Source organism: Balearica regulorum, chromosome 11 (assembly GCF_011004875.1).
Source record: "Balearica regulorum gibbericeps isolate bBalReg1 chromosome 11, bBalReg1.pri, whole genome shotgun sequence".
NCBI lineage: Eukaryota > Metazoa > Chordata > Aves > Gruiformes > Gruidae > Balearica > Balearica regulorum.
The window spans coordinates 11,852,408-11,866,727 of NC_046194.1; the positions used below are offsets into that span (position 1 = coordinate 11,852,408).

At 57.4% G+C, this 14,320-nt stretch overlaps 2 protein-coding genes across 5 annotated transcripts; both read right to left on the bottom strand.

Moving 5' to 3' along the window:
* Positions 1 to 450: 450 nt before the first annotated feature.
* On the bottom strand, positions 451 to 2,020 carry TIMM8A (translocase of inner mitochondrial membrane 8A). The gene is made up of 2 exons (XM_075763372.1): positions 1,659 to 2,020; positions 451 to 1,269 (listed from the first exon to the last, which is right to left on the bottom strand). The coding sequence occupies exons 1-2, from the start codon at positions 1,779 to 1,781 to the stop codon at positions 1,108 to 1,110; spliced, it is 285 nt and encodes a 94-aa protein (XP_075619487.1). The 5' UTR covers positions 1,782 to 2,020; the 3' UTR covers positions 451 to 1,107.
* BTK (Bruton tyrosine kinase) lies at positions 1,978 to 14,091 on the bottom strand. Of its 4 annotated transcripts, none has more exons than XM_075763367.1 (20): positions 13,946 to 14,091; positions 12,580 to 12,647; positions 10,434 to 10,616; positions 10,170 to 10,268; positions 9,915 to 9,983; positions 9,256 to 9,337; positions 7,505 to 7,633; positions 7,337 to 7,404; positions 6,619 to 6,800; positions 6,232 to 6,294; positions 5,932 to 5,986; positions 5,536 to 5,618; positions 5,301 to 5,428; positions 5,075 to 5,149; positions 4,548 to 4,719; positions 4,058 to 4,274; positions 3,339 to 3,403; positions 2,777 to 2,895; positions 2,487 to 2,644; positions 1,978 to 2,362 (listed from the first exon to the last, which is right to left on the bottom strand). In XM_075763367.1, the coding sequence occupies exons 3-20, from the start codon at positions 10,572 to 10,574 to the stop codon at positions 2,291 to 2,293; spliced, it is 1,977 nt and encodes a 658-aa protein (XP_075619482.1). In that variant the 5' UTR covers positions 10,575 to 10,616; positions 12,580 to 12,647; positions 13,946 to 14,091; the 3' UTR covers positions 1,978 to 2,290. The 4 variants fall into 4 exon arrangements, with proteins under 4 accessions (XP_075619482.1, XP_075619480.1, XP_075619479.1 ...); XM_075763365.1 differs by having other exon boundaries at positions 10,434 to 10,750; positions 13,946 to 14,077; XM_075763364.1 differs by lacking the exon at positions 12,580 to 12,647 and having other exon boundaries at positions 13,946 to 14,058.
* Between the last annotated feature and the right edge of the window lie 229 nt (positions 14,092 to 14,320).

The following is a 14,320-nucleotide window of genomic DNA, read 5'->3' on the forward strand; positions in this document are numbered from 1 at the left end:
CCTTTCCAGAGGGCAGATCAGTAGTTTGTTGTTTTTCCAGTTAAAAGCTCCTCTCTGTGTCCTGGGGCAGAGGTCCAGAAGACACAGCCATATGCCTCCCTCCAGTGATGTCCACAGGTAAAGGTGCATCAGGTTTTAAAGGAGATGGTTACTTATTTCCTGCATTTAGTCTCTAAAGAAACTACTCCTTTACAGGACAGCAGGAGCTGTTAACCCTTGGGGAAGATGAGGAGAGGCCACAGTCTCTCTCAGAAGCAAGTTTGATTTATGGGACCAAATTAATTGAGCAACAAATCAGAATTCAGAGCAGACCTTCTGGCCAGAAGACAATTATGCCCCCTCCCTACTAATTTTGCAATAAAAAGGATCACTGGGAAGGAGGAGGACCAACAAGAAGGCTAGATTTTCAATTCTCAGAGTTCATCTACCTGAACAAAGGAGAGTATCATGTTAAAAATTGACCCAGTTAATATTTATTACATTGACCAGGGGAAAGCAGTTAATGGAGCAAGTCAGTACTGACAGAGTTGTGCTGCAATTTGAAAATTTGTCACTTGGCCACGTGAATGATTTACCTATGGAAGCCTGAAAGGATTTTCCAGTAGTGACACCGCCTGGGATGATCACTGTGTCCAACAAGCTCTTCTCGCTAAGGGTACCTGTACTGGACCACACAGCAATGGCACCTGCAGGGCTTGTTATCGCCTACCCAGGATGGTTCGCTTTGCACAGCACTTTTTAAGGCAGCAGTTGCAGGCTGGCCTTGCCCAGAGCTGAGATTGATAGCAGCACTGGGAGCACCCCCTGACATGAGTGTCATCACCCCTCCGTTCAGCTGAGCGGGTGCGTTCCAAACACTCCCTGCATAGCCCCGGAATCCCAGCACAGAGACGACTGCTGGCCTGCAGGGCTGGGAGCTGCACATCACCCCAATGAGGAGCAACTGTACCTCTGTCGTGGGCTCTCATCTGGCTGCAACTTCCCCAAGACTGGTATTTAATTAAATCCTAAACCCCAGAGCTGATCCTGGCTTATTCAGGGAGCAGAGTGACCAGGAGTCAGCGTGACGGAGGGCCTGGCCAGCATCCCCCAGGGCGCAGGTCCCACTCAGTCAGACAAGCTTTCTGAGAAGGCCGACTTGGACTTCTGCGTCTGCTCCAGCCGGTTGAGGATGAACTGGCTGGTGTCGATGAAGCGCTCCACGCAGTTCACGAAGCACGTCTCAGCCCGGCTGTCCAGCTTCGGACCTGGCTTGTCCATGCACTTCTCCTGCACACAGTGAGGGACCAGTTGGTCCCGGTAGCACCGCAGCCCGACCCCCCAGACACCGGGGCCGTGCCTCCTGGGCTTCTCCAGCCCTCGGGCACACTGGCATCATTCCCCCTCGGGAACCTCATCTTCTCGGGCGCATCTAACTTCCCCCCGCCGCCCGGGGCTCTTCCTGGCCCGTTCCGCCGCCGCCCCTCCCTCCCCCCGCGTTCACCGGAGCTGGGAATGCTCCCACAACGGCTCCACTTTGCCCCCATTTCCCTCCTTCTCTCTCGGGACAAGGCTCAGCGCAGCGTCCCAGACCGCCTATCCCATCACCGCGACTCGCCCCTCGCCGCCCTGGTCACCGGAGCCAGCGGCCCCGCCCGCCGCTCTCGGGCCGCCCGTACCCAGCAGAGTTCGGTCATCTGGTGCACCAGCTGCTGGAAGCGCTGCTTCTGCGTCTCCACCTCGATGAAGCGCTGGAGCTGGGGGTCGGCGCCGCCCAGCCCGGCAGCGGACGGTGCGTCCATCCCGCTACCAGTATTACCGGTACGGCCGCGCCGCGACCTTCACGTGCCGTGTCGCGCCGCCGCGCATGCGTCCCTCCCGCACACGCGCCGCGCCCGCCCCTTCCGCGCGCACTGCGCAAACTCGCTCGCCCGCCCGCCGCGCGCCCCCTGCCGGGGGGGTGGAGCAGGCGTGCGGCGGCAGCGAGGGAGGCGGTGCCATTAGCAACCGTTTATTGTGCACAGGCCCGGCTCGCCGCCGCCTGCAGAGCCCGGCGGGGCTGGTCGGCACCGGGACTGGCCTGGACCGCGGCCGTCAGGGGCCTCTGTCTTTGACTGTGAGGAGCCCTGCCGGTGACTGGGGCTGCGGTAGCGGCCGTGAGGGCCCCACAAGCCCCTGCTTGCCCGGGGGGTAGGCAATGCCGTGTTCGTGACAGCGGTGCTGAGGTACCGTCGGGTGTGCAGGTCTGTCCCGGCGGGCGGTGGGACTGCACCAGCCCAGTAGTAGCAGCCACCAGCACCAGCCTGGGGGGTCAGGGCTCCTCGTCTGTGATGTCCAGGATACTGCTCAGCAGTGTGGTGAAGGTGGGGCGCTCCTCAGCCTTCTGCCGTGCAAGAGGGAGAGCCTGCCACCTGCCCCACCAGTCCCCACACACCGGGGGAGCTGCAGAGTCGTGTCAGCCCCTCCAGGGCAGCTGGGGGTGATCACCAAGGGTGAGAGCAACTTACCTCATGCCAGCAGCTATACATGATGGCGTAGACACGCTCTGAAGCCTGCTGCGGCCGGTAGAGGCGCAGGCCTTGGATGACATGCTCTGTTGTCTCACTGTTATTAAACCTCTCATAAGGCATCTTTCCCATAGAGTAAACTTCCCACATCAGAACACCTGTTACAGGAAAAGGTAGGGACCGTTCGTGGCACGGGAGCGCCTGTGCCCGAAGCTGGTTTGCAGAGGAGCTCACTGTTGTTGGGGCACCCTCTCTTCCTGACCTCTGAGTCATTAATGCCATGCTCTTACCAAAAGCCCAGACATCAGACTTGCTGCTGAACTTGCTGTACAGAAGCACTTCAGGGGGAGACCACCTCACTGGAAACTTTGACCCCATGGAGCTTGTATACTCGTCATCTAGAACATACCTGCAGCAGATAAATAGATCAGGGTGCCTCACATTTCACTCCTCAATGCAACTGACCAAGCCCAGTGACCACAGGTTGCACTCCACATGGGTTTTAACAGGGACAAATGTCCCTTTCCAAACAAGTATATGTTAGTCAAGATTGGGGAAGGGATAGGGTGACACACAAGCATAGCAAAAAGGGGATGTGGAGAGAAAGCTGCAGCCAGGAGACTAGAGATGGGGGAAAGAAGCAGCAAAGAGGAAAAGAGACGGAGGAAGTAAGAAAGGGATGGTGGAAAGTGGAGAGGCAGAATCATCAGATAGATGAAGCAGAAAGACAGGAGAAGACCGAGGAAAAGCAGAGCTGGAGGCTAGTGGAGAGAAAGACTTAAGGTGCAGAAAGGACTGAAGGACGAGATGGGGGATTGAGACAGGAAGGTGACACAGATGTATCTACCAGACCTGGAAAGGCCAAAATCTGATACTTTCACAATTCCTTGGTCATTCACCAAACAGTTGCGAGCAGCCTGTGGATGGAGAGATGGAGGTAGTCACTCCTACCTGCTCCTGCCTCTCCCGCCCCCCTGTGCCATCTGGAACTTCATCTCACCCCCACCTACTTAACATTTTGCCTCACTTTGTCCTGCAGGTTCACCTGGATTGGGGCAAGCTACAAAGTCCTCAGCAAAGATAGCACGAGAGGACTCCAGGAATCCTGTTTATTTAAGGAGGGGGTGACTTCCCTGGCAGGATTTTGCCTGAATAAAGCAGCACCAGGAGGAGATCACATATGGCATCTAGCAGGACTACAAGCTGGTAATGCTAGGCCAAGATCTGACAAACTGCAGGCTCAGCTTTTCGTGGGGGTTGTGAGGTCCCTTTTCATGTCTGAGCCAGTGATGCTGCCTGTGCTGCCTAATGCAAACCCTGCCGTAGTAACAAATGAATTTCCTGGAAAACCACCTAGTCCTGGCCTTTCTGCGATCTCTGCTAACTTGCTGCAGAGCAGTGACTTCAGAGTATCCCACCCATGCTCAGGTGGGCAGGGAGACTCAGAGGGATGTTCTGCAGAGAAGATTGCAGAGCTGCCTCTCCTCATGTTGATGAACTAGCTGGACCCTGTCTAGGGCATGCTGTGGCTGTCACTGAGCTGGAGATGTGTCCTTCAGTCACAGCCCTACCAGGTCTCGGTGCAGGAACTGCTTGGATTCCAGGTACTCCATAGCTTCACAGACATCCTTGCACATCTCCAGCAGCTCAGCAGGCTGGAACCGCCGCCGAGTTTCCCTCAGGAAGTTCAGGAGGCAGCCATTGGCCATGTATTCAGTGATTATGAAGATGGGGCGCTGCTTGGTGCAGACACCATAGAGCTGCACCAGCTTCTCATGAGACAGGTTCCTGTGTTGAGGACAAGATGGGCAATTCTGAGCATCTAGAAGGCCAAGCAGCAAAAGAAGTATCTGTGAATAAAGAGAGTTTGGGAAGGGAAGGTGCTACTGGCCCAGCTGACAGTGGAACAGCTCACCGGGGAAGCAGCGCAAAGGCAGTACGTTCTTGGATGCATCTTGCAGAGTGTGAGGCTGCCTGAGACTGTCCCTCCACACCACTCAGGAGTGCAGCCATTCTGGCAAGGCATACCCAGCACTGACCTGCAGGCTGCTCACCACTTACATCATGACTTTGGCTTCATCGATAAACTCATCCTCTGACATGGAGCCCTCCCTGATCATCTTGATAGCAACGTTGTACTGGCCTCTCCATTTCCCATACTTCACCACACCAAACTGCCCCGTCCCCAGTTCCTTCAGGAAGGTCAGATCCTTCGGGTCAATCTCCCACGACCCTAGGACAGAGAGTGCAAGTGTAATATGGGTGCAGGTGACCTTCCTGCAGGGTGCTCCCAGTCATCTGATCTAGCAGGCCCAAGAAGAGCTCACGTGCATGTGCTGCCTGAAAAAACATCCCAAAAAATCCACAAAATCTGAGACCTGTTCCTCCGGGGGATAGGGAGCAAAGTAGCTGGTGGCATCTCTTGGTCAATACTGTCACCAGAGGGCCAGCAAGTGTTGGGAAGTGATTCCTGGGAAGGCTGTGAGCCTGCTGCCATGGGACAGCCAGGATCTCAGCCCCGGAAAGTTACTGCTGGTAGAGACAGGCCCTGCAACCACGGAACCATGAGGTAGCCCAGGCCAGCTTACCGTAGCCAAGGCCAGCTGTGGAAGGAGCACTTTTCTGCTGTTGAGACACAGGGTACTTCAGTCTGGATATGAGCCCTGAAACACAAAAAGGCAGATTGCCACACCACACTTACTTGCCACATTCCATCAGGGAACACAAGCCTCCTGCCTTCAGCGCAGGAAGAGTAAGGGTACTGTCATGTCAGTAAAAGCACTGCTGGCCTCATTCTGTCCCCCAAACACTGACCGGCAGAGTTGTGCTGATGGTACGTGATGAGCTCTGGGATGGTGTTGAACAGGTGCTTTTCTGCCAGGTAATACTGATTCTGGGGGGTGCAGCAGACAACGTAATGGCGGATCATGCCTTGGGGGTCTCTGGAGATAGTACGTGGGGTCAGCGGCATGGGGAAGACAGGCAGAGGGTGAGGGGTGCCTGGAGGGGCCCTCTGAGGTGGGAACAAGCTGTTCTTAGATCTACTTACACAGAGGACTTAGCATAGACAGAAACAGTGTATTTCCCTGTCTTGCTGGTGGAGTCTCGGACAATGAAGCCCCCTTCCTTACCCTAAAACAGAAAGGGGAGAAGGGATGGGCTAGTTGTGGGGAGACATGACTGTAACAGGCAAGACTTAGAGTGAAGATCACAGCATGGCTGCAGAGGGTGTGGTAAGTCAGAAGCATCCTACTTCCAGTCCCCGCCTGGTGGGCCACCTCCTGAAGTGCTTGAGGAGGTCACATTGGGGTAGAGATGGTTCCTGTTGGGGCAACGCTCCGCTCCCAGCGCAAGCCAGGGTTGGTCCCATGCTGGACACAACATGACAGCAACCTATGGAGGGCTGGTCTGTAGAAAGCACCCAGCCTCAGGAGTCAAGACCTACCTCCTGTTTCAGCAGCTGCTCTGCTTGGCTCCGAGTGATGTTCTTTGAGTACCACCTGGAACAGGGACACAGCCGTCAGGGAGATCACTGCAGCCACCGCTGTCCCCAGCCTGGTCTGACCCTGGCCCAGCCAGGGCAGGCATTGCAGGGAGCAGGGCAGGTATGGCCAGAGGCTCTCAAAGGGTGTACAAGAGGGAGAATGACCCAGCCAGGCTGGGCTTGCAGGTTGCGTAGGTTATCAGAACTGAATGTAAAAAGTCTCCGATGAAGCACAATTTGCCACGTTCTTCTCTTACTCACTCAAAGATCTCCAGGGAATTGCTGGTTTCAGTGACATAGTTGCTGGGGATATATCCCTCTCTCCTGCAGGAGAAAAGGAGCTGGTTCACACACTGATGGAGGAGGCCAAGGGGAAAGCAGGTTCCTGTCCTAGAAGGCTGAGTAGAAACAGGCTCAAAAACCTTGGTGCAAACCCATTTGGATTCATGCTTGGGGAGGGCTGATACCCCAGCCTGCTTCAGTCTCCCTCACCCTCCTCATGTGCCATCCCACACCAGAGCCCACAGGCAGGCAGGCAGCCTGTCCTAACCCCTGTGATACTGAAGAGGTGTGTTTGCCCACCAGTGCCTTGGCACCAGGAGAGGGCACCATTGTGGGGTGAGTGCCATGGTCAGTGGGAGCTCTTACCCATTCTTATCACGGGCTTTCCACCAGGGCAGGTGGCTTTCCTCGAGGATGAGGTATTCCTCTCCCTTCTGCAGTTGTAGATCCTGCACGTTCATTGGCAGGTAGTTGTAGAGGGCCACCACCTTCTTCATCTCGCCTGCTGTGCTGGGGGCCGGCTCAGGGGGCAGAGGCTTCATCACCATCTTCCCCAGAGTCAGGGAGAGCGTGGGACATGGTGAGGCTGGCAGACACACTGTTTCCCAGGTGAGACCCACCCCAGGCCTGGCAGGGCAGTGGGCTCAGGCCAGGTCAGCATGGCATTCGTTTCAGTTCCCACATGTATCTCCACCAGGAGACCAATCCCCCCCCCCCCCCCCGGGCTTTTTATTGCAACATTTCCTCCTTGGAGACCTGTCTTCACAAAAGATGTGTTTTCTCTCTACCTTTTGGCTTAACTCATGACTCCTCCACCCAATATCATCTTCTCTATCCTCCCAGCTCCCCCTGGGGAACCTCAGGGGTGAGATCATTTGACTTTACTCCAGGACTTTGGGCTCCATCCCCTGGTTCAAGCTCCTTTTCCCTTAGGGTACCATCTTGACATCCCTCTCCAGAGCCGAGCCCTGACCTACACATCTCTGAGCAATGCCTTGTCAGTCATTGAATATGTTGGCTTTTCCCAGATAGACCTTTCCTTAAACACCTTGGAGCAAACCCACAGGCTGATGCTGACCCCTACCTGGTCCTCCTCAGGAGTGGGGGGAAGAGGCTTCTTTGTCTTGCGATGTGACCGCCCAACTTTTAAACCTTCAGAACAGAAAAGGGACTAAGGTGAGAAGAGATCCCCAACATTGTGCTGTGGTGGTCCCCAGGGGCTGGGGCAAAGGGAAGGTGCCCAGTGTCTTACTGCCATTCCTGCTCTCCAGGATCTGGCAGCCCATGGCATTCTTGGCTGTCTGGGAGCAGCACAGGTACTGGCCGTCGATCCAGAAGCAGGGATGATACTTCTGTACCAGGTCGCTGTTGTACCGGATCACTGTGGCAGAGCCCGAGAGATGTGTGTGACCCAGTACTGTGTCCCAAGACTGCTGCAGAGAGTTCTCTCTCCAGAGAGTTCTCTCTCCAGAGAGTTCTCAGGAGAGTTTTCTGCTCCCTGAATGCAGATGATCAGCCCCATTAAATCATTTCACCGTCTGCTGTGCTACTGATACAGAGTCACATGTGGCCCTGCTGCTCAGGTTTCCCTCAGCTCATCGCTCATGTTTTGGTGCTGCAGCTATGCAAAGCCTGTGCCACAAAACCCCTAGCTTGGGGAGGGCCAGACCTTTCCTCTCAGATTTGATCAAAGCTCTTCAGCAGCTCTGCAAAGGGATACAAACATGCTTGGAGGGCCAGGTCCTGCTGTGACTAGCCCTCCTGCCAGCTGAAACATCCAGCATCCTCTGGGCTGCTGAGGCCCATAGTTAGCAGCTCTTTTGAACGCTTTTTTTCAGAAGTGGAGAGGGAAGCCAGTGTCCATGGGGAGAGCAGGGCACTGCCACCATCCCCTGCCTGCTCAGAGACTTCCCTTGCTGGGAGATTGTTCCCTTGCCAGGCAGGTGTCAACTGGCTTCCTCATACTTCTCCCCAAGCTAGAGGGACAACTGGATGTGGCTCACCACCAGCGCAGCATGGTGCTGGCCCACAGCAGCTCCACGGGGTGCAGAGAGCCCCTTCTCTGGTGGAGCAGGATGAGGACATACTGGCAGCAAAAGGCCAGAATTTTCTCTCCCCTTTTCGCTGTGGATTTTACGCTGGCTTCAGCTGCCACAACAACCCCCTCCCATAGCAGGGAAGTGGGGAGAGGGCTGGCTGGCTGCCAGGTCAGAGCAGCAGGGCTCTCGTGAAATAACCGACTTCCCTGTTATCAGCCTGCTCTGCTTCCGCCTCACTCAGGCAAACTTCCCTGTGTCAATTCAAGCAGCTAATCTTGCCCCACCAGCACAAAGCCACAGAAAGATATACATGCACCAAGAGACACATACAGGCAGCTCCAGCAGATTTTGGCCAACTGCAAGCACCCAAGTCCCTCTGCGCAGTGCTGCTGCAACATGCTGTCAGCTCGAGGAGGTAGCACCCACGCAGCTGAGCGTTAGCTGAGCAGCACCGAGTGATGCTCAGGATGAGTTGGGAGAGACACTCCCTGGCTTCCAGCAGGCTTTTTGTCCATGTTTTCTAAAGCACTGAGGGATCAACACTTGCCTTGCCTGCCAGTAACAGCTGTGTGGCCACATCTGCTATTTCCTCTTGCTCTCAATAACTTCTGAGCCTGCTTGAGCTAATTTGCAGCAGGCTTGTGAGAAGGTAAGAAGCCTCAGCCAAGGTGGCTGTGGTGCTGCAGAAGTCAGAGGGTGACAGAGGTGATTGTCCATCTCCCGCTGGCAGGAGTGGTTGCTGTCAGCTCAGGGATGTTAGGGAGCATGCATATGGGGGCATGGCCTTTACGAGCATGCTTGTCACAGGAGAAGTTTCTGATGAGCGCTTGCTCTTCTGTAGACATGGGATAATGTAACCAAGAGATAGCGAGCCCCCGGAAACCCAGTGCTCTAGGTTGCACCGCATGCACAGCTGATTGCTTGTGTTTGCTTTCCAAGGGAGCCGCAGAGCCCTCAGACTCACCACTCTTCAGCTGATAGATCCAGCGTTTGCGCAACTCCTCCGTCGGGGAGAAGACATAGAGGGGCCCTTCGTCATATACCACCTGCAGGACCACACACCTCAGTGCCCCAGCCAGGGGTCTCCCGGGGAGGATGAGGGGAGCTGAGGCTTGTGGCCACTCCAAGCAGCCGGTGCAGAGCACAAGCTGTGCTGGTGTGTGCTGGCACCACACGGTGCTCGCGGGACCGTGACAGAGAGGTTATAAATAAGCCCCTTCCCCTGAGACTTCCCACTTCCTTCTCTCTGACTTTCAGTGTGTTGGGGGCTGTGCTGAGTACCAGCAGAGGCAGGCAGCTGGGTTGGGGGCTGAGTGCACAGCCAGCAGACAGCATCCTTCCAGCATCGACCAGGGGACCGAAAGGGGCAGGACAGAGCACAGAAGCAGGTTTCCATCTAAGCAGCCCCCTTCAATAGAGCTGCCCAATTCCTTGGGGCTAGCAGAGGCTCACCTGCCTGCCCCACACAACGCAGACAGCAGCAGGGCATCCCCAAATGGCTAAGTGATACCTGGCACTGGGGCAATGATACTATATTTGGCCCCAGGTCCCTCTGGGGTCCTCTCCCCAGCACCCTGCAGCCAGGCAGAGTGGACCGGCAAAGGGGGTGCAGTGAGGACTCACCTGGAAGGGGTAAGGGAACCGTTCAATGATTGACATCTGTTCCATGTTGTTGTAATCTTCTCCTTTCCTCTGGAAGAGAGAGGCAGAGAGAGACACTGGCATCCTCCTGCTTGGCTGCTGGCATGTTCCCTGGGAATCACAGTCTTTGGCATCCCCCATGCCAAGCAGGGGTGTCCCCATTCCCACCGGCCCAGGGCAGGGTAACTCCCTCTACTTCCCTAGCGAGGGGACAGGGGACCCTAAGACCTTCCTCACCAGGACCTGCCGCTCTGGAGGAGGGTTGTTTTCAGGCACCACCGTCTCCACACAAGTGATCTTCTCAATGTCCACTGAGCCCTTCTTACTGCCCCGGCGCTGCAAGAGACACGGTTGGTTCAAATGATCACCAAGGGGGGGACCTGGGGAGGCTCCATCCAACCACCGTCCCCATCCAGCCATCCCTTGGGCTAGGTGCTAGCAAGGGACAACTGGTGACCCATGGACACTGCCATGGCACAGCCCCTGGGACCGCTGACTCACCCCCCGCTCAAAGTCATACTCGTAGTAGGACAGCTTGCTCTCCGTCAACAGGAACAGGCGCTTCTTGAAGTTGAGGGGAGACGTTTTCTTCTTTTGCTGTGAGCGCTTCAAGAAGATGCTCTCCAGGATGACACTGGCCATGTCGCCCCCACTGGCCTCCTCCGTGCTGTGCTCGCTGGGTTGCTGTGGGCAGGACAACACCAACACAGCACTTGCTCAGCCAAAAACCTGCCCACCGCTGGACCTTGCTCAGGTGCACTCTGCCCCCTGCCTGAGGGGCAGCCAGGGGGTGCTGGGACCCCCACGGGGGGAATCAGCTGCAGAGGTGTGCACACAGGTCAGTGTGGGATATTTGCGATATGTCCTCTCCCTCTCCTGTCCCCTCTGTGACGCTGGGCTGCAGACCAAGCCACCACCCAGCTGACTTCGGTTCCCACAGGATGCTGGAGGGGCCCCCCTCTGGGTGTGCAGACAGACAGATGGCTGGAGAGGGCGGGAGCAGGGGAGGCTTCAAGAAGCATTTCCCCGGGGAGGAGCACAGAGCCTGAGCAGCACCACCCAGAAGGCTCCCTCCTCCCCTCCAACATCGTGCATGTATGTTTGTGTGGGCCATTTCCTCCTGCTGCACCACGGGCGCTTCGTGTGGGGGAACGTGCTGACTTGGCAGTGTGGAAGGGACAGCCGCGGAAGGCCTGTCCCTAAAAAGTTGTGGGTAGGTCCTGGCCCTGAATAGCCACAGTGCTGTGCTGCCAAGAGCACAGAGTAGCCCTAAAGTCATCTTTCCTGTCTGTGTCCATGGAGGCTGCAGGAGTGCCGGGACAATGCTCAATCCCCTTGCCTCCCCTGTGAGCAGCGGTCGCTGGACGCCAGGCTCAAAGGGCTGCCTCCAGCCAGCAACCAGAGGGCTTATATCCTTCCCCAGCCCTCCTCAGCAAAGCTCTCCTCCTGAGCCTCTCCAGGGACAGTCTGGGCAGGAAGGGGCTCACATGAGAGCTGCTGGAAATCTGCCCTGTCCCATTTCTGAGAGCAGCCCATCCACCTCACCTTGTGCCCCTCCACGCTGTACCCAGGCACTGTGACACTCAGACAGTTCCAGCATCCCACAGAGCTGCGCAGCTGTGGGCTTCTCCTCCTCTGAGGGCTGTAACCAACACCTGACTCCAGCCTGGACCTAACGGGGAGCTGATGAGCTACATAGAGCCACTGCTGAACTGTTATCCCTCCTCCATGTCTCCTGCCTTGACCACCTACATGCACTGCTTCCCTTCACCTTCACCTTGTTCCCTTTTTTTTCTTACAAACCTGGGAGAAGCTGTTTCCCTCCCCTGCTGCCTGCAGCCCATTTCCCTGGGAGAGGCTCAGAGATGGGCCAGAGTCAGGGGCGGAGGCCCCCCTGCCACCCTACCTGGCTGGGCAGCCCATCCACTCCCCCCACACAGGAGGCAGGCATTGGCTCATTCACAGCAGGGACTAGGTGGGGACCAAAGATACCAGGAGCTGGTCCCAACTGCTGTGCCTCTCTCCAGGTCATGCCTCAGCCTGGGAGCAGGAGTAGGGGCGTCTCCTCATCCACTGGTGATGCCCAGACCCTCATAGCTCAGATCCTGCTGCTGCAATCTTGACCCTGCCCCACTGCAGTGGCTATAGCCAGAGAGGCTAGGAATAAGCAGGGTTCCCTCTCCCAGGGTCCCCCCCTTCCCTCTCCTTGTGGCCCTCATGGCTCAGTCCTTTACGGCTTGTTTGGGTGGTTTAAAAAAAAACAACAAACAACAAACCTTACAAAATTACTCCTCAGTCTTTTAGAAAAAAACAGCAGCCTCTGCTGGCTAATCCAGGCCTGGGGAGGAGAGAACTGGGGTCCCTGCTGGGGACAGGGCAAGTGGCTGGAGTGGCCACTGACCCCAGACCGCCAGCAGGGTGGTGGGTGAGCCCAGAGTGACCTCAGCATCCCTCTGTAGCCCCATGCCTCAGTTTCCCTAGCTATAAAATGTGGCTGCTGGTCCTGTGTCCCAAGAGCAGGAGGCGTCCTATTGCCCACCCCCACCCTCCTGCCTCCCCCGGCACAAAGGGCCTGAACAGGGCAGCCCCAGGCAGCCCCAGGCTCCAGCCCATCCTGACTGCAGTGCCAGGTCCCCAGAAGCTTTACCTTGAGTCGCAGCAGCTGGGTCACTGCCAGCAATGCCGGGCAGATGGGACAGGTCCTCGCTGTGTCCTCTGGGACAGTTCCACCAGAGACGAAAGGACGATGAGTATTCTCAGGAAGCTGTTCTGCCTCAGCATGGAACAGCTGCCCTGTCCCCAGCACAGCCTCCCTGTCCCCAGCATAGCACAGCCTCCTCCTCCCTGGCACTGCCTCCCTGTCCCTAGCACAGCCTCCCTGTCCCCAGCGTAGCACAGCCTCCCTCTCCCTGGCACTGCCACTGGTCCTGCTCTGTCCCTGCCTGTCCTTTGGGGTTGTGAGTGCCCCTCGGGACTCACCCCCGCAGCCAGCCATCGCTGCTGCGCTGTGACAGCAGAGATGACGAGTGGGTGGGTGGAAGCATGTCCTGTGTATGTCCCCAGCTAATGAGACTTCCTGCCACTGTCACACCTTGGCCAAGCATGCTCTGACACCCCTACTGGGCCCAGCACACACTGCTGGCCCCATGCCAGCAGATGCTGTGCCCCACTATGGTCCTGGGGCACCCCCACCCCCCCCCGCAGGCAGGGTCCCTGGCCCCTGCCTGTGTCCTGCTGAGGAGCCAAATCTGCCTGCCACTACCGGCTGATGGAGGGCTGGTGGAGGGCTGGCACGCTCAGGGCAAGAGGGTATCTGGGAATGACAAACTCCACAGCTCCTGTGTTTCAGGTACAGCCTAGGGGGTGACAAAAACGAAGGGTGGGAGGGACAGAAAAGGGAATCTTCCACATGGGAGAGGCTTGGGAACAAACCCAGAGCTGCAGCCCTTCAGCACCCACTGCAAAAAGCACACGCAAGGAGTGGTCAAAGGCACTGTCAGCAACCCAACCCCCTGCTCTGGAGCACCCCTGGGGTCCCTGGCACCCACACACCATCCTGATCCTGTGCTCTGCTGCAGCCCAAGAGTCCCTGGCACCCACAACTACCCCACCACTCTGCTCTGCTGCACCCCATGGCCCCTGGCACTGTGGCTCCATGGCAGCTGTCCCACACTTGATCTGATGCTGCCTGCCCAGAGCTGACCAGGCTGTCGGACAAGGCTGAGCCTTGCCAGCTTGGCTTGGCTCACCTGCAGCTTTGCAGCATGTGGCCAGTGCCCAGGATGACTCTCCCGCCCCCGGCAGGCGCCATCACCCCCAGCACCGCTGAGGAGGTGAGCAGAGGTGCAAGGTCAAAAGCAGCCACCTCATGGAGGCTCCCACCCAGCAATGTTAACGGGGCCGCACCTGCACCCAGGGCATCGCTACCCTTGTGCTCCCCACCGTGCCTCTCCCCATGCCATGCAGTGCTGGGACATGGCTACCCTGGGCCCTCTGCACCCTGGCGCACTCACCAAGCCCTCCCGCTGCTGCTCTGGCCAGCCAGGGTCCTGCTGGGCCCACTGCCCCGCGCCTGCCTTGAGCGGCCCAGCCCGGTGGGTCGGGATGGCTGTAGCGGCAGGGAGGCACAGCAGGGTTGGCCGCACAGGGAGGAAGGACGGGGCCGGCCAACCCCACCCTTTCGGTTCCCCTTTTTTTGGTTTCTGACTCAAAAGCAGCAGCTGTGTTTCCTCCTGCAGACAGCCAGGCCACCTCCATGGGGCCAGCGGGGCTCTGGCCACGGCCAGGGCTTGCCCCGCATGGAGAGGATGGGGGGCCTGGACATGGCGCCAGGGGTGCGGCGTCAGGACATGGGGACCAGAGTGCAGGGCCAGGACTGGTGCTGGGAT